The 24,835-nt window shown below is 58.2% G+C and overlaps 6 protein-coding genes across 6 annotated transcripts; 3 read left to right on the top strand and 3 right to left on the bottom strand.

Moving 5' to 3' along the window:
- Positions 1-643: 643 nt before the first annotated feature.
- Positions 644-5,633, top strand: B0H64DRAFT_328241 (D-isomer specific 2-hydroxyacid dehydrogenase; the record flags this gene model as incomplete). The annotated part of the gene is made up of 7 exons (XM_062800822.1): positions 644-1,288; positions 1,400-1,815; positions 1,875-2,568; positions 3,267-4,415; positions 4,464-5,019; positions 5,086-5,507; positions 5,568-5,633. The coding sequence occupies 7 exons, from the start codon at positions 644-646 to the stop codon at positions 5,631-5,633; spliced, it is 3,948 nt and encodes a 1,315-aa protein (XP_062656029.1).
- A 634-nt stretch (positions 5,634-6,267) lies between these two features.
- B0H64DRAFT_328981 (uncharacterized protein) lies at positions 6,268-9,040 on the bottom strand (the record flags this gene model as incomplete). Its single annotated transcript, XM_062800857.1, has 3 exons — positions 6,268-7,294; positions 7,591-8,078; positions 8,132-9,040. The coding sequence occupies 3 exons, from the start codon at positions 9,038-9,040 to the stop codon at positions 6,268-6,270; spliced, it is 2,424 nt and encodes an 807-aa protein (XP_062656030.1).
- A 415-nt stretch (positions 9,041-9,455) lies between these two features.
- Positions 9,456-10,716, bottom strand: B0H64DRAFT_435248 (uncharacterized protein; the record flags this gene model as incomplete). Its single annotated transcript, XM_062806130.1, has 2 exons — positions 9,456-9,483; positions 9,722-10,716. The coding sequence occupies 2 exons, from the start codon at positions 10,714-10,716 to the stop codon at positions 9,456-9,458; spliced, it is 1,023 nt and encodes a 340-aa protein (XP_062656031.1).
- A 1,947-nt stretch (positions 10,717-12,663) lies between these two features.
- B0H64DRAFT_230092 (Zinc/iron permease) lies at positions 12,664-14,730 on the bottom strand. Its single transcript, XM_062799712.1, has 5 exons — positions 14,442-14,730; positions 14,246-14,388; positions 13,270-14,192; positions 13,091-13,218; positions 12,664-13,036 (listed from the first exon to the last, which is right to left on the bottom strand). Exons 1-5 carry the CDS (start codon positions 14,542-14,544, stop codon positions 13,002-13,004), a joined length of 1,332 nt encoding a protein of 443 aa, XP_062656032.1. The 5' UTR covers positions 14,545-14,730; the 3' UTR covers positions 12,664-13,001.
- A 2,719-nt stretch (positions 14,731-17,449) lies between these two features.
- B0H64DRAFT_328363 (cytochrome oxidase assembly protein-domain-containing protein) lies at positions 17,450-18,993 on the top strand (the record flags this gene model as incomplete). Its single annotated transcript, XM_062800827.1, has 2 exons — positions 17,450-17,805; positions 17,862-18,993. The coding sequence occupies 2 exons, from the start codon at positions 17,450-17,452 to the stop codon at positions 18,991-18,993; spliced, it is 1,488 nt and encodes a 495-aa protein (XP_062656033.1).
- Positions 18,994-19,976: 983 nt separating this feature from the next.
- On the top strand, positions 19,977-24,547 carry B0H64DRAFT_328010 (uncharacterized protein; the record flags this gene model as incomplete). The annotated part of the gene is made up of 5 exons (XM_062800815.1): positions 19,977-20,248; positions 20,697-21,534; positions 21,585-23,381; positions 23,723-23,963; positions 24,039-24,547. 5 exons carry the CDS (start codon positions 19,977-19,979, stop codon positions 24,545-24,547), a joined length of 3,657 nt encoding a protein of 1,218 aa, XP_062656034.1.
- Between the last annotated feature and the right edge of the window lie 288 nt (positions 24,548-24,835).

Here is a 24,835-nt window from a genome sequence, read left to right on the forward strand (position 1 = left end):
GGATGCCCGCATTAGTCAAACGTGGGGGAGTGAGGGGTTGAAGGTGGGAGGGCACGTTTCAACTGCAAGTCGAGGTTCGAATAGAGCTACCGCATAGGCCCGCCAATGCATGCACGCCGTCTTGGCTTTGCTCTGAAGGGAGATGACAGATGCCACTGTATAATGGGAATGCGGGTTAGGCGCCAGAATAACACGACAATGGCCATCCGTGGTGGCTGTCTAAGGGTCCTTGTCCCTTTATGTCACCCTGCTGCGTCTTGACCGGATGTAGGAACGGCCCTCCACCCCGCTCCCGAGCCCCTTCCGAGACATCGATGCCGGCCGTGGAGATTGTCAAGTTCAGCTGCAGTCAGATGCGTATCGATCGACTATTTGGGTATGCTGCAGCTGCCGCGTATTGAACCAGACACAAGTGATGACAGGCCGAGGGTTGACTGAGGCAGCCAACCCGGTAGGTGAGAGAGGGGAAGAGACGGCAGACGAACACACCTTATAAAGCACTTCATCCCTCTCCCGTCCCATCAACCACCACATCCCAAGCCCAATCGCCCTCAGAACCACAAACCACAACTCACACCACCACCAACAACAACACGCACCACCGCCAAACCAACCTCAACACAACCATCCTCCCCCACCCAAAATGGCACCCTCCGCCCTCTCCTCCTCCCCACCCACCACCACCCCATCCACCCCCCTCCCCCGCATCCTCGTCCCCGAGAAGCTCTCCCCGGAGGGCCTCGCCCTGCTCCGCTCAACCGGCTTCCAAGTCGACACCCCCGCCCCACCCGTCGCCGCCGCCGACCTCCTCAAGCAGATCCCCGCCTACCACGCACTAATCGTGCGGTCCGAGACCAAGGTCACCGCCGAGGTGCTCGCGGCCGCCGGCAAGCTGCGCGTGGTGGCGCGCGCCGGGGTCGGGGTTGATAATATCGATGTCGCGGCGGCGACGCAGCATGGGGTTATTGTGGTGAATAGTCCGAGCGGGAATATCGTGGCGGCCGCCGAGCATACCGTTGCGTTGTTGTTGGCGTGTGCGCGGAATGTGGGGAGGGCGGATGCCGGGATGAAGGGGGGGAAGTGGGAGAGGGGGAAGCTGGTCGGTGTCGAGGTCGGGAGTAAGACGTTGGGGATTGTGGGGCTGGGGAAGGTGGGTATGAAGGTCGCGCGTATGGCGAAGGGGTTGGGTATGGCGGTGGTGGTTTATGATCCGTATGCGAGTGTGGAGGTTGCGAAGCAGGCGGGGGTGGAGATGAGGGCGGATTTGGGGGGGATGTTGCCGGAGGTGGTGAGTGTTCTTTTGTTTGTTTCGCTCTTCTTTGCGCTGGATACTGCTCCTTGCCTCCTGGCTGCCTCGAGCCGCGTGTGTGATACAAAGGATATGGCTAACACGGGCTAGGACTTCTTGACAATCCACACGCCGCTGTTGGCGAGTACCTTGAATCTTCTCGGGGAGAAGGAACTGCAGTCGATGAAGAAGACAGCGAGGGTGTTGAACGTGGCAAGGGGTGGCGTGTACAACGAAGAAGCACTGTTGAAGGCCTTGGATGAGGGATGGATTGCAGGAGCTGGGCTGGATGTGTTCACGTCGGAACCGCCTGTCGAGGGGTCCGTTGCTGCAAAGCTGGCCGCGCATCCCAAGGTGGTGAGCACGCCGCATCTCGGTGCGAGTACTGTCGAGGCACAGGAGAATGTCTCGATGGACGTCTGCACGCAGGTGGTGGAGATCCTGAGCGGAGGGTTGCCCACGGCGGCGGTGAATGCCCCGTTGATCTTGCCGGATGAGTACCGTCGGTTGCAGCCGTTTGTCAAGCTGTAGGTGTCCCACTCCACTTGACCCCTTTTCCGTAATGCAGCACCACTGACCCTCGCAGGGTCGAACGTATGGGCAGTCTCTACACGCAACACTTCGCCGACCGCGGTGGCATGGTTGGCGGCCGACGCTTCGAGCTGGTGTACCATGGCGAGCTGGCTGGCATGAGCAACACCCGGCCGTTGTTTGCGGCCCTGGTTAAGGGGCTCGTCAGCTCCATCAGTGACCTCGGCGGGCGGGATGTCAACATTGTTAATGCCACGCTTATCTCCAAAGAGCGCGGTATTGCTATTGACGAGAAGCATGTCCGGAATGGTGGCACCGTGCCGACTTATGCGAGCGCTGTCACCCTGCGCAGCTTGAAGATCGACGAAGGCGGGGCTCAGACGGGCGAACAAATCATCGAGGGATATGTCAGCGGCAATGCCGTGTTTATATCCAAGCTGGACCGCTTCAGGGCAAACTTCCAACCCGAGGGGACTCTGCTGGTGCTGCACAACTACGACGAGCCAGGCAAGATCGGCAATGTCGGCATGGTCCTGGGCAAGCATGGGGTCAACATCAACTTCATGCAAGTCGCTGCACTCGAGGACGGCGCCGGGCCGTCAACAGTGGTCCCTGTAGCTGACGGACCCGTGGAGACGGCGGGCCAGGCTGCGAAGGAGGCACTCATGATCCTAGGTGTGGCTGGGGATGTCACCGAGGGGTTGCGCGAGGAGTTGAACCAGTCGGAGGGCATTTTGCATCTCAGCCTGGTCAAACTGTAACGGGTTTGATATCTTCTTATGGAACGAGTTTATGACTTTCACTTTTCTGGTTTACTTAGTGGTCTTGTCTATCTGCATAGGGGCTTCACACTTCAGCATCAGTCCAAGTTGCTTCAAGGGGACATTCTTTTCATGAGGCAGCGGATTTTTTTTGGTAACTAGTTGCATCTTGAGGGTTTTTTAAGTCTATCATATTCCTGGCCAATACAGCATATGAAAACTCTTTCAGGTCAGGGGAAAAGAAACTGAGACCTGACGGCGGTGACGAAAGGGGAAGATATGTGTAAGTGGCTAGGGTTAGGGTCACCCGCGTGCTCCAACGGCGAGCGGGGTATTTTGGACAGGAAAAACATGGCCCATCCTTGAACATTGCACCCCACCAAACCCCTGCTGATGGACCTCTGCAGTGCTGCTGTGACAGGGACCCCAGTCCCGATTTTAGCCCTTTGACGACACCGAGCAGCGCGGTCTATTTACCTACCTACCCACCCTATTAAACTCTGCCACTCTCGTGTTTGCTGTGTTGTTGGGCAGATGTTGAACCTTTGACTTGTTGGCTTTGCAGCCTGATCAGATGGGCCGATTGATCTCATAACTGCGACAAATTACTCCCAACCTTGGTTATCGCGACCTAATTCGAACAAGGACGAACGAACAAGGGCAATCTACGCGTGCCCGTGAATGAGGGGCCACAAGACGCGCTACGTCCGACTCCCTTCGCCGTTATGGACGACCTGTCGCGGATGTCGGATGTGGAGGGCGAAGTGGCCGTAGTCGATGATCGAGGGTTTGGGCCGTCTACCAGAAATATTTCATCTCCAGCGCCCAAGACGCGGTCATTATCGGATGGAGGAGGCACTCCCAGGTTATCTCCCTCTCCCCACATTGTCGAAGCGGCCCTTCGCCAGTCAAAAGACGATATTGCCATTCGAGACAAGGACCACGATCGCATTTCATCGCTTCCATCGACGCCCGTCCGCGCAGCATTTCCCGCTCGAGGCCTCTCATTGCAGGTACCCCCACACGAATCTGCATCGCCCGCTTCCCAGTCCAGCTACGCCAGGCCCGCTCCGCTGTCGCCGAAACTCGAACATCATTATTCGTCGCCCACAAACATCCTACCGCGCCGATCGCGGGGTTTGGATTTCACTCGCGCCGCCACCAGTCTTCACCACTCCACCCTCGCCGACCCGGCCTCGCCTGATTCCTCCCCCACCGTCGGCTCCCGCGCTATGAACATCCCCGGCCGCCGCGCCGAGTACGGAGGCACCGACCAGACATCGACGTCGCTCTGGTCTATGATGGGCAACCAGGAGCGCATGCACATTTCCAGCTCTGTGGGAAGTACCGGCCGTGGCATCTCGGATCTCTCGTCCAGCTCAGACGACGACGACTATATGGATGAGGACATGGAGGAGGCCTATATCACCACTCCCCAGGTGCGAAAGGTTGGCATGTCCAGCGCCGCTGCCGCCGTGGGCGCGCCGTGGATGCCCGGCTCTCCAGCCGCCAGCAACCTTTTGAGTTTCCAGCAGCGCCAGCGGCAACGCCAACGCAAACACCCCCAGAAAAAACCACGCGGGCCACTGGCGGTCGGCTTTCATTCTCCCGGCCCGGCCGCCATGTCAAAGTCCCCGCCAAACAACGCCATGGTTGGCGGTCCAAACGATATGTCGCCCCATGCGAGACGTGAGAGCATTAGCTGGGCCGCCAACCAGTTGCACATATCCGGGAATGAGAGCGACGACAGCCATAGCAGGCCAATCGACGCCCTCGACAGCCCTTCGCGCCCAAGCATTGTTCGACGTGCCGTAACGCGCCGTGGAAATTTGCTGGTAGGTCTAATCCCCGCTGCTTTTGGATCCCCATGCTCACCCTCACAGCCCAAAACAAAAGGATTTGCGCGAATTCGTGCCGCGCTCGCCGAAGAGAGCGCGCCCGTAGAGTCGGAATTTCGCCATGAAGCCGAGGTGGTACGCCAGGTCCGCGAGAGCGACATAGACCTCGAACCTAGGCCACCCCCGCCTCAGTCGACACAGTCAACAGCATTATCCAGTCCCAACCTGGCAACACACGACAGTCTTGAGGACATCAACGATGACATCATGATGATGGACCCGACCGCTAGCGCATTGGGGGTCACAGGGACGTTTAAGCAACAGGCCATGAAAAACTCCAAGGGCAAGGTCTTCTGGGATACCTTCTCGGAGACGAGCAGCACGGGCGCCACCCAGCGCGTCACCCCTCCCCCGCCGCCCTTCGGCCTCGCCCGGGCTTCCTCGTCGGGCATGGGCCTGGAAGACGTCAGCATGGGCTCGCCCTCGGCCTCCTCCACCGGCGGCGCCAGCCAGAGCAACCCCTTCGTCCTCCCCGGCGGCGGGACACAAACAACAAGAAGCAGCTCCGGCCACGGCACGCCCCTGCCCCCTCCCGGCCACGGTATCCACCCCAACAACCACAACCACCACCACAACAACAACACCACCCACCACCCCACGGCCACAGCCACCACCGGCAGCGGCAGCGGCACCAGCAGCAGCCAAAACGCCCCCTTACCCGGCGGGCCCATGGGCATGTCGACCCCCCCGACGGCGGCCGAGATCACGCGGCGCATCAACAGCAAGCGCCGCCGCGACGACGACCTCGACCCCGTCAGCATCAAGCGCCGCGCCGTCAGCCCCGGCATGAGCGTCCACAACTCCCCCGTCATGCAGTCCCCGCTGCAGCGCGACATGGAGCCGTGGGGCGGGTCTGGTAGCGGTGGTGGTGTGGGGATGGGTGTTGGTGGGCCGGGGTCGAACATGTCCATGTCCTCGCGGCCGGGGAGTGTCGGGGGGGATAGTAGTGCTGGTGGTGGGGGTAATGGTGGTGGTGGTGGTGGTTGGGCGGGGAGGAATGGGAGTGGGGCGGGGAGTGAGAGTGGGAGTGTGCATGGTGGCGGCGGCGGCGGTGGTGGTGGTGGGGGGAATAGTAGGGGGGGTGGGAAGGTCAGGGTTGGGTTCCAGGGGATGGTGGAGACGCATGATGGGATTACGCGGCTGAGTATTGAGTAGGTAGGGAGGAGAGGGGCGCACAGGGGGTGCGTACATACACACACATACACGCATGCACGCATGCATGTACTCTGGGGCTCATGGCGTTGGTTTGGTGGCTTCTTGCGGCTGGCTGGCTGGACTGGACTGGGTGGTCTACATGGAACGGCTGGGGGAGTGCGGGATCTTTTCCCGGGGTAATATCATCATCACCCACTGGAGTAGGCGTTTTGGTTTTCTTCGTACCTTTGGGGATGGGTTGGCTTTGGTCAGACATGGTTTACATGATAATTCATGAAACGGTTGTTACCTATCGGAGGCAGGAGATGACGGTATGGCGTATTGCCTGCTTTCAATTGCTCACGCCAATTTATCTATCCGCGTTACTCGTCCAAGACGGCTGTTTTCAGACAAAATTGCTCGCCTGCTGTTTGTGTCGACATGGCCCCCGAGGTCCTTATCCTATCCTAACACGTTTGCCACGCTCATTCCGCTAGTTAACCTTTTTCTCTCTTCCTCTCCCTCCCGTCCCATCTTACTTCCCCCGTTTCTCTCACAGAACCATTCTACCTACGGTAAAACCCGCAACACAACCCTATCACTCAAATACCATCCTCCCATCCTCCCATCCTCCCATCCTCCCAATTCCCCTACCCTACCTCACCTCCAACCCGCCCCCGCCCCCACCCCCCACAACACCCACTCCCACACCCACCCCCATCCCAATCCCCTCCTCCGGCACGCACAGCCCGCCCAGCCTCTCGTCCAGCCAGCGCGCGAGCTCCTCCACGTGCCGCCGCATCACCGACGCGCTGGCCCCGCCGGCCGACACCGTTGCCGTACTAGCGGTCGACGCGCCGCCTGTCGTGTGTGCCGTCTGCGTCGAGATGATGGACGCTTGTGAGGGCGAGCCCGGGATTGGTGTCCCGTTGCCTGGTGGGGTCTTGGTTGTGGTGGTTGTGGTTGTGGTGTTGTTGTTGCCTGTGGTGGTGGTGTTGTTTGTGGTTGTGGTGGATGGGGGAGGCGGGCTGGTTATTATCGGCGGGGGCGCGGCGGGAGATGGTGGTGGGGGGGTTGAAGGGCGTGGTGTGGTGGTGGATGATGGGTCGGCGGCTTGGGAGGAGGTGGCCGTCCCGTCGGGGGGCGGTTGGTTTTGTGGCGGCGGTTCTGTCGTCGGCGATATTGGGGCTGGGCTGCGGCTCAGGCAGGTGCTGTGCGGAGCGGGAGGGGTCGGGGTGAGTCGGCCGGACGCGGCGCTTTCGGCGCCGCCCATGCAGATGAAGAGCATCCCGCAACGCAGGCGGCGGATGACGAATAGGGCGCCGCTATCGAGCTGTACCGTGACGGTCGGTGGGGAGTGCTTGCCCCCCTTCCGGGTTCGGACGGTGCTGCCGGGCACAATCGACGAGGTCGCTTGTTCGGACGATTGGCCTGTGTGAGACGGGCCCTGAAGCGCCCAGAGTGATGCGGCTACGGCAGCCTGGCGACGGAGGGCGCTGGCCGGGAGATTACTGGCATGGGCAAGCAGACTGCCGGCCGGAGTAGTCAGCATGGCCGAGTGGATGTGTGGCGAGAGGTTGGCTCGTAGGAAGGATGTGACCCGCTTGGTGAGAAGCAGCGGGGGAGGCGGTGGTAGTATTCGCGACATGGTGGCGGTAGTGTGCTTGGGCAGTGAAGCTGGGCTGAGGGACAAAGGTTGGAGAAGAGTAAGAGTTCAGCAAGTTCGGGATGAGAGGTGACCGAGTGTGGGGTTGGGGTTAGGTGGGGAATTCTTAAGCCGATCAGCAGGCGCTAATTTAGCGTGGAGTAGCGCCGCACGGACCACATTTACACCCAAGTTTGCGCCACCCGACCTGCTCCCCAAGGGAGACACAGCTCAGGGAGGTATCTTAACCGCAAAAGCTGAATAATGTTTTTTCTCACATCAAAACCTGGCACTTGATATTCTGAGCATAACGTACCTAGCTAATCTCGTAACTATACAACCAAAACATTATCGTCCAGCTCCATAGCATCTTCTTCCACCTCCTCCTCTTCATCCTCCACTCGACGCCGCTTCTTGTACCTCGACTGGTTATGCTTGCGCAACCAAATGTCATCGAAAATGTCCCGATACAGCTGCCCATCTTCACTGTTTTCCGCCCAATTCTCATACCCGGGCCACGCAGTATTCAGGACATCGCTAGCCGACCAGTCGTCGTTGCGGTTTAGCCGTAGTAACAAGCTGACGAATCTTTTGAGGCCTGCCGTGTAGTTGAACAAGGGGTCGAAGACGGTATCAATGTTGACATCCCCGACACATTCATGCGGACAGGGAGTGTACTCGGCCGCATCGTTGCTGGTGATGTGAATGCAGCCGCAGTTCGGGCAGTCCTCGGCTGGTGACAGCTCCCGGCTGCACATCATGCGGTAAAGGAGCGCCCCGACTGCAAACAATTCGCTCCCTCGGGTATAGGGTCGTTGGGACTATTCAGGTCAGCATCTGCTGCTCATCCTTGCGAATTAGAAAGGTAACATACCCTCGGGACATCCAACCCATCCCTTTTCCACCTGCCTGTCCTCTCCCTCAGCGTTCCCAACGGCACTCCATCCTCCGTCTCCATCGCCACCACCGGCACCCCCTTCAGCTTGGCCACGCTCCCCGAGATGTGGCACTTCTCAAAGCTTCCCAGCTTCACCGCCCCATACGTCTCAAACCCCTTAGGATGCTGCAGAAACACATTCTCCGCCTTCAGATTGCGATGCAGCACCGGCATCCAATCCAACTCAGCATCCGTCTTCCCCCTCAGCCTCCTAAACCCCTTGAACCGACCAGCAGCAGGAACAGCCAAATACGTATCCCTCACCCCCTCATGCAGCCACTGCAGCGCCCGCAACAGCCCCAGCCCAACATGCCAGACAAACGACTCGGGCAGGAACCCACCCACCTCAACCGGATCAAAACTCGGCAGCCCCCCACCACCATCACCACCACCACCACCACCGCCAGCATGCTGCAACGGCAGCGGCGCAAAATCATCCAGCACGTCGCGCAGCGTGCCCGCGTCGGGGTAGTCCCACAGGAACATGCGGCGCGCGGTGCCGTCGCCGAGCGGGTCGCTCGCGTCGACGGAGCCGTCGTTTTGGTTCCCGCGCAGGTGCAGCGGCACGTCGACCAGCTCGTCGTGGATCGAGACAATGTTCTCGTGGTTGAGCAGGTTGGCCGCGGGCACGGCCGCGCCGCTGGCTAGTAGGGACATGGTTTGTATATGCTCGCTGTTGGTGGTGGTGGTGGTGGTGGTGGTGGTGTTGTGGAGGGGTCGGGCGAGGAGGAGCTCGCCGTCTGTTGTTCGGCGCGCGAGGAAGAGCCCGTTGTCGAGGGGCTTGTGCAGGACGTAGGTTGCTTTGGCGAGGGTGGGGGTGGTCATGGTTGGTGGTTGGTGGTTCATCAGGGGTATGGCTTTTGATGGTTGGCGGTGGGGTGACCTCGAGTTGAAACTTTGTTTCGTGAGTAGGGATGTGCGGGATGCTCGAGATGTTGTCTCTGGTGGGTTTTGAGTCGGGTGCTCGAGGACTGGAATGGAGTGTTTACGCATGGCTGTCTTTGTTGTGTTCTCGACTACATTCCTGATCCGGGGATACAAGACAATGCCACCGCTCCACATTAGCCATTGCGCCTCAAAGACTGGTGAGTTTCGTTACGTTCTTTGCTGACAGACTCTCCGGAAGCCGCCTCAGGTACTGCATGGCTTAGCTATTCCCATATCACACCACTTGTGAAGCTTAGCTGCTGCTGGATGCTGGCCATTCTTGGCTGCTAAGCGCACAAAGAACTCCCTAGTGGTTCACCCTATTCCATATTGACTATTCAACGGGCTCGTCCGTCACAATCCTAAAATGGTATGCACATACATACTCATAGCAATTCGTCCATTCTCTCTCACAGATGCTGACAAGACCGCAATAGGGGTTCACTCCATACCGCCCCCCACCCCACCCGCAACCTTACCCGCGGCTGCCTATCCATCTCATCAACCCCCTCACTCCCCTAACACCCCCCAACACAACCCTCCACACCCTCTCCCTCCCCACCCATAACCACAACCCTCCCCAACCTCTCCCACCAATACCTCCTCTTCGCCAGCCTCGCCAGCAACGGACTCTCCACCCTCGGCAAGCCAACACCACCACCACCACCACCACAATACCGCCGCAGCGCCCGCCTCACAAGGAAATACATCCCGCGCCAGTCCAGGTCCCGCCCCGCCCGCGCCGGCTGCGCGAACCCCATCTCGAAGGCCGGCCCGAACCGGCTGCGCCAGAAACTCCGTGGCAGGCCGTCCAGCCCCGACACGTGAGCCACCGCCCGCGAGGCGAGGCGCAGGTGGAGCAGGTCGGTGGTGGGGGTGTGGGAGGCGAGGAGCTGGAGGATTTCGGGCGGGAGGGTCGTGAATGGGTCGTTGTTTTTGTTGTTGGTGGTTGTGTCCGCGCTGAGGGGCGCTGCCGGGGCGGTGGTGTAGGAAAACAAGTGTAGTTGTTCGAGTGAGGCTGGTTCGTGCACGCTGGGGAGCCGCGCTAGGCCTAACTCTGCGGCCAGCCCGTCGAAGCTCTCCAGCCGGTGCATGTTTGCGCGGCGGGGGTTTCTTCCAGGGGGTGTTGTTAACCTGGGTGGTCCGCTTGAGGGACGGGTTTGTGGTGTGGGGATGCGAGAGGGTGTGGCATGGTCGCGGTAGTTGGCGATCAGGGATTTGCAGAACGCTGTTGCGCAGGCCGTGGGGTCTGATACCCGGCAGGCGACGAGATCCCAGCAGTCAGCGTGGACTTGGAAGGTCCAGGTTCTGACCGTCGTTTTGGTGTAAGCTGAGTCGTGGAGAGTCTTCTCCGTGGATGATGGCGGCTTTGGTCTCCTCCCAGCGCTGCGTGGAGGAGCGATAAGTATGGCTGAGATGCTTGCCGTTCGTTCCCGCTCAGAAGCATCTCGTGGAAGAGTAATCTCCCTAAACAATGCCGACCGATAGTTTCGACTGTGACGGTACCGCAATATCTCGCTCTCTCGACCGCAAAGCCAGCACTTGCGGTCTGGGGTAGCGAAGGGCCCTGGCATACGTGTAGCATAAGACGTCATTGTTGTAACATAAGATAATAATTGCCTTGGGGACTCCGTGTGCCCTTTCGGACCTAAGAGAAGATCCGGGGGAAATTAGATGGCATATAAGTCAACCACAACGCCTCCAAACAGCCATTTCCTTCCCGTCCGCCAACGACCGAAATAACCAACACCACGAAACCCCCAATTCCCAGCTCACCACCCGCCTCTATACCAACCGGCAAAGTGTTGATGGCAACCCCTACCAACAACCCCAAGCCGAACGCGGCCGTCACCAGACCTACCCTCTCCACCCAAACCAACACGAAACAAAGCCGTTGGCGGCCAGCTGAAGCCCAACAGCCCCCGACACCGCGCGGGGCACCTGCAAACAATTTCGGGCCGAGGACAAAGACAACACCACTACCACTTTACCGCGTCCGGCTCGACGCTGGGCCGAAAGGAAGTTCGCCAACTAACCAGCCGCCCTCCATTTATCGCTGCAGCTTGTAGGTTACACACTCCACCACCGCACACTCCGGCACTGCACAACTTAGGTAAGGGGACGGCACACCACAGCGCAACGCAACCTAGTTACGCAACGCAACGCATCGGGCCGTCTGCCAACCGCGCCGCGCCGCCCGCACCCTGCATCGTCACCACCACCACAAACAGCACCACCGCCACTTCTGCCGCGGTGTGGGTAACAACGGTGTTGGTGACAAGTTCAGACGGAAAGTAAGATACACGAGCACAGATGGAGATCGCGGCATGTAATTGGTCTGGCGGGCCGGGAGGGTGCGTCCCGACAGGTTGGGATCGGGATTTGGTTCGCCTGCGCCGCGCCGCCTGAGCGAAGCTGAGCTGAGCTGTGCTGCATGGGGCGGTTATGTATGTATGTATGTGGTGGGGTTGGTGATGGATGACACGGAAGAGGGGGTTGCTGCGCCGTTGGGTTCGCTGTGCCGTCGCGGCTTCGCTCCCTTACCTTATCTTGTGTGTATGGACATGGGTGGAAAAAATGGGGGTCGATATGCGGGTTGGAGGTGCGGCTGTGGGGTTGGGGTTGGTGATATAACATATACGAGGGGGAGCTGAAAGTCGTTGGTTGAAGGGGGTTGTGATGGTGCTGGGGCAGTTAAGTGCTTGCCGGGGTACGAGGCGGGATGGTGTTCAGATCTCGTCTGATTGTCCGCGTTGTCGACTTACACGGCACTTCGAAGCGGGTGATCGGATGCAGCACCGCTCCTGAAACCTCCTCCCGCTGATACCCGATGTTCATATACACATACACAATACTAGTACATACATACCCCTGCATAAGCTCGACAGCTTGCAGTTCCAGTTATTCTCTATTTGCTGGTCCATTGCGTCTCACTCGGATGCCCAAGTGTGGCAGCCCCTACCCGGTGTTGACATTCATTCATCCCATGTTCATCGCCTCCGTGCCCATCCCTTGATGTATGTGCATCTTTCCCGTGTTCAGCAGCGAAACCCCCGTCTCCCGCCTCCCGTCTCCGGCACAGCGCGCGATCGACAGCCCCTGCCGATGCTTCGTCAACACAGCCACCTCCGTCCCGCGCCAGGTAAATGCGATTGGGTTTGCAATCCGACTGAGAAGATTGGAGAATTGCTCGAGTATGAAACATCCTGTTTGTTAAGCAGCCGGGCTCTTTTCAGATATGAATATCGTGTTGCCCCCTTGTCTAGGGTCGAAAGCTTTGTCCTTTGAGGTGACTATGAATGTGTATTGAGCTGACTCCAAGTGATATTAGCTGGCCGGAAATATCAGTCCCCAAACTCTGCGTGTAATAGGCTTTAGATTTCCTTTCTTGTTCTGTGTAGCATTGTATATACTGTATGTTTATATACCGTGTACTTCTGATGTTTTATGGCCACCACTTGACATCCCAAGAGCGTCATGCACTCTTGATCAGTTGTGCTTCTTCCGCCGTGGACATTCAAGTCCATCTCGTATCGGACAACAGATACCTTGAGCCAATCGGGAAACTTGTCATATTGTCCCTTCTTTCAATGTAGCCGAAAGAGACCCCAACAGAAAAAAAGGGAATTGGTTACAAGCCACGGTTGTGTCCTACGGAAGACTCCTCCTGCGCTTGAGAGAGGCGTCTCTGTGTCTCGCTCCAACACCGGGTTTATGTTCGTTTATTTCGTTCGTACACCGCGACCTTGACATATCGCGATCGAGTGACACAGGAAAGGAATACCGGGAATGGGTGCGTCATGGGTCGCGGAGTTCAGTCGTCGCATGTATGGTACACCGCCTTTATCGTACAATCTCGCAGTCTGGCGGCATGTCGAGTTTAAGCGAAGGCGCCAACGATGGACATGCCGATAGCTAGTTGGATGTCAGTTCCTATCGCATGATTCAAGCCAAAAGTGAGTGACTTACCTCCGAGAATCACAAAGCCAAACGCCAAAATCCGGTCCTTCTTGGTCAACGTCCTGCTGGCTTCCTCAGACAAGAAGTCCTCAGCCAGAAGATCGACAAGAGACGCATAAAGCAAGAGACCAGAGGAACTGGTGACTGTTAGCTAAGATACACAAATCGCCAGAATCGAAGCCACTCACATAGCATTGAATACGCCCACGATGATCAGCCCAAACGCGCTGTTGGGGTCGTACGTGTCCCTGACGACGAGCCCAATAGCCTGTCCGATAGGCGCCGTCGTTCCGAACGCGACGACCAACAGCCACGGCCGGAGACTCCCTCGGCGGTAGGGGACATCAGCGATACGTGATCCAAGACCGAGACCCTCAAACATTTGGTGGAAGAGAATGGCGACCAAGAGGACGATGAAGCCGTCGATGGTGATGCTGATCGTCATGCCAACAAAGACCGAGTGGAACAGAATGCCGCCCTCGAGCAGGGTGATGTTCATCGACATCTTGCGGTACACGGCCGGGTCGACCGGTTGGCCTGTTTCAACGTCGATGTAGGGAGAATCGGACAACGGGACTTCCTTTTCGGTGATCATGGTCTGGCGCTTCTCGGACACGTCGTCTTGCTGCTGAGACCGCGTGGCTTTGATCATGTTCATCATCTCGAGCCTCTGACGGACGTATTGCTCGTAGAAGACGACGAACCAGGGTGGCATTTCGGACTGGGAGGCGAGGTCGTCGGCGTCGGCGTACGGGTTCTGTGGCGGGTAGTCCCGCATCTTCTCATCGTACATCTTCTGCGCCATCCTCTTCTCGTATTCAATGTCCTCGATTTCGAATTCGTCAGCGCTGGTGTATCTCGGGGGCCGCGGAGGCGGGGCGCCACGGTTGACTTGTTCTGGGGCCGGCCGGCCACGGCTCTGCGTCTCGAAACCCATGGGCCCGCCGTGAGAATGAGAGTGGCCGCCCATCTTGCCGTTGAGGTACATCTCGACGACGAACAAGCAGAACATGGAGCCCATCATGATGACGCCAGGCATGGCCGGGTACTGCTCGGTAAACAGATCGGGGAGGCATGGATCGTTAAGGCTACCAAACGCTGTCGGGAGTAGCTACTGAGATATTAGTGTTTATCTCTACCACTGCTCACCGGTATGCTACTTACATGAACAAATGCTGTGGCAATCAGGACACCAGTACCAAAGTGTTTGCAAAGGAAGAATGTCTTTGCCGGCACCTTGACCCACTTGACCTTCTTCGCAACAACAGGGAAGCCGGCACCAAATATAGAGGCAGCTAGAACCAAGACTGAAGCCTATATTAGTGACTATCACACCGCCCGATGGGGTCTCTAGACTTACACAAGGCCGCAACATGGAGGCCAAGATCGTAGTCGCCGGGCTCCTCGCCGCTCCCACACGCCGGCTTCCCTCCCATGAGATCCATCTCTGCAGTTTCGGACATTGTGTGACGTCTTCACGGGATTCCAAAGTGATTGTCGGTGCTGGGGGCGGGGCCGCTCCAGGCGTCTCGCCTAGAATAAAGAGAAGGACTCTATTTTTGAAAAACGACCAGCGAAGCCGCCCAGCAGCTTCGAAAAAGAGAAGAGAAGAGAACGTAAAGGGAAAAGAAAGTCACGGAATACGCCCAAGAGCCCAAACCATGCAAAGGGGCAAAAGGAGGAAAGGAAGGGAAAGAAACAGAGTACCAAAACAAACGGGAAGGGAAAGAAAAGAAGTCCTCCAGAGGACCGATGGCAAAAGCCAAGAGGCAGATGCTTAGACGTTCCGGATGGTGGTTTGCTTTAGTATGCGATCGCCTTGGCGCCGATCAACGGCTAGGGCAGGCAACATCTGCCGCGAGCGAGTCGTGCTCTGTGAGCGGCAGGGGCAACTTCGTAGCAGAACAAACCGCGATAGCCTAGCATCGAGAGGGGCGAGTCATTCGAGTTCCCCTGTGGTCTACGCTTGTGGAGACGAACACATGTGGTGCTGTGGGCTGAAGATCCTAGATGTCCTCTCATCTTTGAGACCTTTCTCTGATCCGTGATGTTTGAGCCAGGATCGTTAAGGTACGGTTGTTTCCTCAGGTCAAGACGAGATGTTGACATCACTTCCTCTCTGGGCTGAATGGTTTATTTTCGTGGTCCTGGCGGGGAGCAAGCCAAAACAGACCCCCGCCCCCCACAGTATTAGTTAGCACCGATCATCAACCCCTTCCTCGAGCCGCTCCTGTCAACGGGCTAGAAGAGTCTGGCAAGTGGTGGCGGGAAGAGAATAAGGGCCCTTGTCAATAGCGAATTTGGCGCCATCGGTATGTGATATGAAACGGGACCCACCACGCTGGTGCACTTCGGAAGCCGCCCCCGGCCGTCCACTCGGGGAATTTTTCGATGGACGACGTGCGTGCGTGTGCGAGAACATTGAGTGCCGCTTGCTACCGCCTGGTCTCAAAGCAACCCTGCATCCGATGCCATTGTCAATGCAATTAACGGCACCATCCATACCAAATAGAGAGGGACATGAGTCGTTTCTGGCTCGTTCTGCCTCGCTTGACGGTTTCAACTAGCGTCTCTCCGGGGAACGCCCGAGTCCACTGACAGAAAATGATCGCTGAAAGCAACTCGAGGTCGTCGAACTCGGGACCCGGCAGAACTTGCCCTGGTCGGAAGGATGCGAAGTTCAGGCAAGAAGTGCCGACAAGCAGGGGTTCAGGAGGGGGGGTCGCATGCAGGAGGATGCGTCCGTGTGTGGGGAGGCGCCTTGGCATGCGATCTTCCCGCTGAAGACCACAATCGGCTATCTCGCGGTCGATTCGGTTCTCAAAGAAGGAGGTTGGTCGCGCGTTGACCTGGCCGGGTTGAAAACCATGAGAGGCGGGGGAGACATCTCGGCTCTCACGAAGGGGTGGAAACGGGCCGCAGGGGTATAAAACGTGAGCCGGTTCGGCATTGAGGAATGTTTATCCAAGTTCGGACAATTGCAAGCTCATCGCTGCAGACCTGTAACTCTTGGCATCTGGTTTGCGCGTGCATCTCTCAGGATGGTGCAGCAGATAGCGTTCGGACTGCCGGCTGCCGGCCGCTCGAAACGCGTTGTTGGCCAACCATGGGGAAGCCTTCAAGGATCTAGTCTGGATCTCGCAACGGGGAGCTCCGTCGTTGACAGTCCTTCCATGCGTGGAAGCTTCGCAAACAAAGCCCTTGACGGCAAAGGCTTGGACTCTGCATCCCTGGCCGCGCCTGGTGTCTTGGCCTGCTGTTGTCGCAGTGTGTGGTCTGGACCTCAGGAGGCGGGCTGCGTTTGATCAAGCTTTTGTTTCTCGTTGCGCGTTCTTAGCTTCTTCCCCAGGTCCCTTGGCAGTGGCTGTACACGGGGTCAGGACGAAGGGTAGCCGAAGCAGGCGATACAGAGATATGAACAGGTACAAGCTGTCCTCGCGACGCGGTTGTGAGGGGGCTTGCCCCCGTCCATGCGAAGCCCAAATCGCAGATTTCCAGCCCGTGTGCACTTGGCTATTGCTGATCTGGGTGAATACCTCTGGCAAATGCCAAGACCGAATTTGGAATTCGGTGGATAGGCAGTTTGGGAAGCCCTCTCGGGAAACGCATTGTTCGTCGCAACCCGGATCGACGTCGCCAACCGCACGTCCTCCTGTTAGAGGGGCATGTGAACCAGGCTCGACGGGCTCGGAGCCTGTTCGGTTGGTTTCGTGGTCTCCGGGGTTTAAGACCTGTGCTCGCTTGAGTATGAACCCATGCACGGCGGCAACGGCTGACTCCCTCCAGCGGGCGTGAAGATGCTGGCCGAACCTTTTAGGCATTACCTAGGTATGAAGTTGGGGAGGTTAAGCTGCGCATTATGATGCAGGGCAAGTTCTAAGGTGCAAGGGCGCTGTCGATGAAGATGCCTGTGCGCTCAACCGTCCCATGGCAAGCTTTTTGTGAGGGACAAGTCGCGCTAAAAAGAAAAACAGGAGAAAACCGGAGCATTCCACCGGATACAATCCCGCACCGAGTCGAAATTGCAATCGAGTTGAAGATGGCTTGTAAAATGTTAAAAGAAGCAATGAACTGAAACATGGGACCTGCATCATGATTTGGATGAAGAAAGTTGCTCTCTCGCTGTCCGATGGTGTTTGGTTCCATTTTCAGATTCCGAGGGTGGATGAGAACTACCTACCTAATTAGGGAGTTAGTGGGTCCTGCACGTGGCCGAGGCCCTCATGGAAGCTCCCTGAGTGGTGGGCTGATTTTCAGATGCCTTCCATGGAGGATCCCGCTCGTCGAACATTTGAACTCTGCCGGATGTGAGCTCAGGAACGAGAACGCTCCCAACAACAACCGCCATTCCCGGCGCAAGCCACCACAATGGCCTTCTTTCAGCTCGGTCTACGCAGGGCCGCCACCCGCCTGTCCCGGGTACCATTGGCATGCGGCCCGTGTCTGCGGCAGCAGGTTCCGGTCCCTCCGGCACGAGTTTTGAGGACTTTGCGAGCTACCCGAAGCTATGCCTCGTCGACCACGGCCGAGTCCAAGGCCTCAATCAAGTCGCTGGGCAGAAATACTCCCAAGGCCGCGCAATCTGCTTCTTCCCAACGCTCGGGGAAGTCCTCGCCGTTCCCCAAGACGAATGCCAAGGTTGTGGGCTACTGGCTGATGGGTAGCGCTGTGAGCGTCTTCGGCATTGTGGTATTCGGGGGTTTGACAAGGTTGACTGAGTCTGGGTATGTGGCCTTGACTTACAGTAGCTGGCCTTCTCGGGAAACTAAACATGGCGTAGTTTGAGCATTACGGAATGGAGGCCCGTTACAGGCTCGCTGCCGCCTATGTCCGACGCCGACTGGCAATCTGAATTCGACAAGTACCGCGCTTCCCCGGAATTCAAGCTGATAAACCCCCACATGGATCTGGCCGAGTTCAAGAAGATCTACTTCATGGAATGGACCCACCGTCTATGGGGTCGCGTCATCGGTCTCACGTTTGTTCTGCCGACCATCTACTTCATTGCACGCCGCCGGGTGACTCCGCGTATGGCCGTCAACCTGGCCGGCATTTCGGCTCTTATCGGTTTCCAGGGATTCATTGGATGGTGGATGGTCAAGTCTGGGCTGAAGGATGACCTCTTTGCCCCTGGCTCTCATCCCCGGGTCAGCCAGTACCGCCTAACCGCACATCTGGCTGCCGCCTTTGTCTGCTACTCCTGGATGCTCGTCTCCGGGCTCGGCGTCCTCCGGTCGCACCGCCTCCTCCGCGATCCCAAAGCCGCTGCCAAGACGTTCGCTGCTCTGAAGTCTCCCGCTTTGAGGGCCCTCCGCGGATCTGTCGCTGCTCTGACGGTACTCATTTTCACGACTGTTCTCTCAGGTGCGCTCGTTGCGGGTCTCGACGCTGGCCTCATCTACAACGAATTCCCAATGATGGGCAACGGTCTTACACCGCCTAAAGCTGAGCTGTTGGACAAGTTCTACAGCCGCAAGGAGGATGGGTCTGACTTGTGGTGGCGTAACATGCTCGAGAATCCCTCGCTGGTCCAGCTCGACCATCGAATCCTCGCCACGACCACCTTCACCGCCGTGGTTGCCCTCTTCGTCTACAGCCGGACTGGTCGCGTCAAGGCCGCTATGCCAAAGGATGTGCGCAAGGGCGTCATGGGTCTGCTGCACCTGGCCTTGCTACAAGTTTCGCTCGGCATTACCACTCTCATGTACATGGTTCCCATCTCGCTTGCCGCCGCCCACCAGGCCGGCGCGCTCGGGTTGTTGACGATGGCTTTGGTCGCTGGTCACCGGCTGCGGGTCCCCAAGGCCACGCAAGCGCTAGTGCAGAAGGCGCTGAAAAACCCTTCTCGGGTGCAGACCGGCGCGGTGAGCCAAAAGCTTTTGAAGAAAGCCGCCGAAAACAAGAGCATGTAAATGCATTAACGGGTGGCACTCTCTTTCGGTGAAAAATCTGGATTGTATAATCTGTACGAATACGGTAGATATACCCCCCTGGCTCGCATGAAGCGGATTGCATGTAACTGTAAGGTATTGGAAAAGCAACAATTCTACTCATTTTGATTATGGGGGCAACTATTCTTTCTGTTGATACCTACCCTGTTTATTCGCCACTTGGCTGAGGTGGCACCGGGCGCTTGCCGTGAACCAGCCGGGGAAATGGCGATATCTACCTTTTGATTCCTGTTTTCTTGTGGAAACCGTTCAGCCAAGCAGCTACGCAGCTAGGCTAGTCTGCCTGGTCCTTGAGAGCCTCAAAGTCCCCCCCATTCAGCCCGTCGAGGGACCCCATGTCCAGTGGGAGATAGTAGGCCAGAGCTAAGCAAGCCTAGAAGGGCCCATACCAAAAGTTCGCCCCCAATACTCTTTAGCTCAGCAACGGTCATACAAGCTGTCTCCTGTTCCTCCGATAAGCTTTGGAGGAACCGCCAGGACGGAGATGGCTTTAAGCCGGCGATACGTGGACGCCGAGGCAGTCTTGTGGCTTTTGCGGAGAGTTTGCCCCGGGCAAAGTTCCTTTTTGTTATACTTAATACTACTACCCGCCGCGCCATTGCTTGACCCGGTCGGGAGCTCTCACCATTCTTGTTCGGTGCCGTTCGTTCTAACGGTGGATTCAGCACTAGCCAACCATTGCGGTACTGCGAACAAGAGTTCCTCAGCATCCGCATCAGACCATCCCCACCAAAGAAGCTTCGCGGGGTTTCGAGATAACAGCTCACTCTGAGCTCAGGTCAACTCAACCTACTCAGGCGTCCGCCTCAACCGCATCAACAAAAACGCCCACGCCGCAACAACACGGGTTAAGCACCCCTCGGTCAAAAAAAAAAAAAGCCACCCCACGAACAAAAACCAAAAACACGAAGCGAACCCCCCCCCCCAAAAAAAGTGAGAAAACCATGTGCTACGAATGGAAGAACCGCTTCGCCTGCGGGCACGTCGGCTTCCACAAGGTCGAGCGCTGCCACTCGCTAGGGTCCGGCTGCTTCGGCCCCGACGGTTCCGAGCGCTTCCTCGATGTCGACGGGCTCTGCTACGACTGCACGGCGCGCCTGCAGGACCCGGAGCCGACGGCGGGAGAGGGGGATCCGTTTCGGGAGGGGACGGATATGGTTGGAGGGGGAGGGGGAGGGGATAGTGGGGATCGGGGAGCTGGAGGGGGAGGTGGAGGGTTTAAGGGAGGGGAGGGGTTGCGATCATGGAGGGAGTGAGGGAGGCGGCTGGGGTTAGGAGTGTGCTAGAAGGTGTTGTTGGAGTGGTGCGAGAGAGACGGGGACGGAATAGCGAGATTATTTTTTACATATACCTAGATGAAGATTTGGATGGCGAGACTCTTACTCTGGAGCACAGATCACACAGGAGATAAATGAGAGAACATGGCTGTCAGTGGCAGCCTAAACCGGTTAGCCGACCGCCCGAGGTGCTGTGCGTCATCAAGGTTACTGGCTCGCGCACGTGACTTCGCGCGGTGGCCGCGTGAGATTCAGGGCAGGAATGTTTGGCATCAAAGGCGTTCAGCCTGCAAGAGCATATATCCTTTTGCGCAGTGTGTTATAACACGCGATTCTTGACGCGGCCCTGACGACTCAGCTGGCCATTTAATCCCGCGAAATGGTGAGACGGAAGCGAAATGCACCGACCGAGAGCAGCCCGAGGACGACGCGCTCAAGCACAAGGGCAGCGGGACAAAGTACCGCTCGACGGACAGCTGCGGGTCGAGATGCCGCCGTCCCAGACATTTACCGCCAGATGGTGACCGAGGCGAGAGCTGAAATTAATTCCCAAGGCTCTGGTATTTCGGAACGACCCTTGAAGCGCAGGCGTCCGGGAGAGGGGCGACCAACGAGAACTGAAACGCCCAAAAATAAGGCCGCCAAAGACATCAGCAACGAATTGAGCAAAGTTGTTGTCGGCGATGCTTCGGATGATGACCTGTTTGGGGATGTCGCTTTACCAACGCCCACGGTACAGACCATGACAAGGGATTCGGACGAAGAGGACGATGACGACATCGACTTTGAAGATGTAGCGATCGAGGCGGCCGGGTCATCGGTGGCGGCGGCAGGCAAAGGGTCTCAGGAACTAAGTCTGGACCTTTCCGCCCACATGGCGGCCCTGGCCCCGCGTCGGGCAGACCGTCGCAAGGCCATCAGCAGAGAAGAGAAGGAGCGCCGTGTCGATATTCACAAGGCGCATCTCGTCTGCCTCCTAGCGCACGTGGAGCTCAGGAACCGGTGGTGCAACGATCGCGGTGTCCAAGATGCGCTTCGGCCACTGATCCCTCAGAAGACGGTGTCTGCCCTGATACCCAGAGCCAGCCTGAATCAGTTTGGCCGTTCAGAGTCGCTGAGGAAGGGTCTCCAGGAGGCGAAGGAGCTGTTCAAGCTTAGATTTACCATCATAGAAAGAGGGCTACGGAGGGCGTTGTGGGCCGAGGATGAAGAACAGTTAAAAGACGTATGTAGGTTCCATGGACCCCCACTCAGGGCTGGACTAATACACAACAGTATCAACTTCCGGATGATATGGAGTCCACGCTAGAGAAGAGTGATTTCCTCGAAGCGGCCAGGACGCTTAGAGGCTCCCGCGATGTCGGTACCCAGCTGTTTTGTTCCCTTCTGCGATCTGTTGGAGTGGAAGCCAGACTCGTCTGCTCCCTCCAACCTTTATCTTTCGTCCCTGGAGCCCCTCCGATGCCGAAGCAACGGAGATCACAGGCACAGACACCACAGAAACAGCCATCCAAATTTGATATGTACGCAGCTGCTGTGGCGAAGCACGAGACCAAGTACCCGGATTTCCAGGCTGGCGCAACGACCCCCTCTCCGCGTCGACGGCTCGGGCATCCACATGCAGCCGCCTACCAACCCCCGTCTATAACTCCACCGTCTCAACCCCCCATCCCGTCCACTTCGCAACTCCCCAGAGTCATTCGTGGCGAGTCCCCGTTCCCGGTATACTGGGTCGAAGTCCTGGATGTGGCCCATCAGAGCTGGCACCCCGTGGACCCCCTCGTAACCGGCACGCAATGGAAACCGCGTGCCCTCGAACCGCCGGCCTCGGACACCCTCAACACGCTCACCTACGCCATCGCCTTCGAAGCCGACGCCAGCGCCCGCGACGTCACGCGCCGCTACGCAAAAGCCTACACCTCCAAAACCCGCCGACAGCGCATCGACGGCCTGCCCACCCCCACCAACCCACCACCACCACCACCACCGGACCCCTCCAACCCCAACCCCCACCCCCTACCCGGCCAGCGATGGCTCCGCCTCGCACTAAAACGCTACACGCGCCCGCACCCGACCGACCTGGACCAGATCGAGCGCCACGAGCTGTCCGCGGCGGAGGCGCGCGAGCCCATGCCGCGCAACGTCGCCGACTTCAAGGACCACCCGGTCTACGCGCTGGCGCGCCACCTGCGCCGCGGCGAGGCCCTCGTCCCCGGCGCCCAGGCCAGCGGCACGGTGAGCGCGGGCGCGAAGGCACCGCTCGAGCGCATCTATCGCCGCGCGGATGTGAGGGTGGTGAGGAGTCGGGAGCGGTGGTATAGGTTGGGGAGGGTGGTAAGGGATGGGGAGGAGGCGGTTAAGAGTTGGGTGCGGCCGAGGAGGAGGAGGGGGAGGGGGGTGAGGGGGGGTAGTGAGGGGAGTGAAGGGGAAGATGATGATGAGGATCCGGATCGGGTGGGGTTGTTTGGTGATGCGGCGAGGGGGTACACGCCGCTGTATATGATGGAGCAGACCGACGCGTATGAGGCGCCGCCTGTTGTTGGCGGCAGGGTGCCCAAGAATAAGTTTGGCAACCTGGACCTGTACGTGCCGAGTATGGTGCCCCGCGGCGGCGTGCATGTCAGGCATCAGAGGGCTGCGCATGCGGCGTTTATATTGGGGGTGGATTATGCGCCTGCGTTGACGGGGTTTGAGTTTCGCGGGCGACATGGCACGGCGGTGCTGAATGGCGTTGTGGTACCCGAGGAGGCTGGGGAGGGGGTGTGGGCGGTGATTGGGGGGCTGGAAGATATGGAGGCCGAGGAGGAGGAAGAGAGGCGGTCGAGGAGGGCGTTGAGGATGTGGAGCCGGTTCTTGAAGGGGCTGAGGATCAGGGAGAGGATTTGGGCTGGAGTGGACGAGGAGGCAGAGGAGGCGGGGGGAGCGGAGGATAAGGGGAAGGGGAGGGAAGTGGAAGTGGATGAAGATGTGGGTATGGAGGATGTGAGTGAGGAGGAAATGGGAGGAGGTGGATTCTTTGTCCCGGATGAAGACGATGATGGTGACGATGACGGGGGAGGCGGTGGGTTTATTGTCGAATAAATGGTATTTGAGGGTCACGACAATCTATACAGGGCGGTATAGTCCGAGGACGGACTGAGCTCGGTGGAATGGGAGATTTTAGGAGAGCTGAGACGCACGTCTGATTTTGTTTCAACAAGCTAAGAGGTATGGGTATCGTCAAATCTACTCCTAGGTTGTCCTGCTCGCCCTACCTTTTCACCAGTTGGCTTAGCCGCGGAGGAGCCACTTTCCAATGGGCAAAATTGGGTTATGGATCCCCGCTTGGTTGTCGTTTCTTCCCCAAGCCACATAAATTCACAGCACCACTCTCACTTATATCCTATTTTAATTTCTCTGCCTCCCCCGCGGAGACAGGTAAAATGGGCGGCAAACCGCCATCCCAACCAACCGCAACACCCCTCCCGATCAACTGGCCACCCCATATTCCCTATCTCGCAACGCCCTCTTACTCACCGCACCTAACCCCAGCCCATCTCCGTGCTCTCGGCACCCGGCCGGCGGACCCATCAGACCCGCTCCCTGAGATCCCCCGCGATCTCAAGCCGGGCCCGTGTCCGTCGGTCCGCATCACCCCGATCACCGACCCTACTCGTAAGCACACACACGTTTCCCACTTCTTTTATTTAAACCCGACAACCCAAAATTGACAACCGAACCATTCCCTAGACCCCGCTCACGGCCAAGCCGGCCTCTTCGCCACGCGCGAGCTCGCCCCCGGCACGCTGATCCTGCCGTACCTGGGCGAGGTGCACGTCGGCACGGCACCCTTTGGACGCCCTCCCAACGCCAGCGGCAGCAGCTCCGACCATGACGGCTACGACTACGCCGGGTCGGACTACGACCTGTGGCTGGACCGCGACGCGGACCTGGCGGTGGACGCGGCGCGGGCGGGCAACGAGGCGCGGTTCGTGAATGACTACCGCGGCGTGCCGGGTCGTGCGGGGAGGAAGGCGAATGCCGAGTTTAGGGTTGTTTGGGATGGGCGGAGGGGGGAGAGGTGCATGGCCGTGTTTGTGCTCCCGGCCGGGAAGAGGGCGACGGGGAGGGCGAGGGTGGTTGGGGTGGCGAGGGGGGAGGAGGTGTTGGTTAGTTATGGGAGGGGGTTTTGGCAGGGGCGGAGGGAGGAGGAGGCTGGTGGGGATGGGGATGGGGAGTGGGAGGGGAGTAAGGCGTGAGTTGTGGTGAGACGGTGCTATATACCATCTATCCAACCTCTGGTTTGAAGCGTTGCTCTTTTACCAGCTATTTGTTCTTCTTGGCCTCGTGCTCCCCAGTTAGGTAACTTGCCCGTATTTATCCCGGCAATTAAACTTTAGACGTCATCACAACCGCAGACATATCCCCGGGATCGTGATTTTTGTCGTTAATCGAGGAGAAAGTGACGGGTTATGAGGAGGCTAAAGGGGAAATGAAACGACTTCCGTCCATGATACCTCAGGTACCTTACATACCTCGAGTACCTA

This window comes from Chaetomium fimeti, assembly GCF_033439085.1.
Source record: "Chaetomium fimeti strain CBS 168.71 chromosome Unknown B0H64scaffold_7, whole genome shotgun sequence".
Taxonomy (NCBI): Eukaryota; Fungi; Ascomycota; class Sordariomycetes; order Sordariales; family Chaetomiaceae; genus Chaetomium; species Chaetomium fimeti.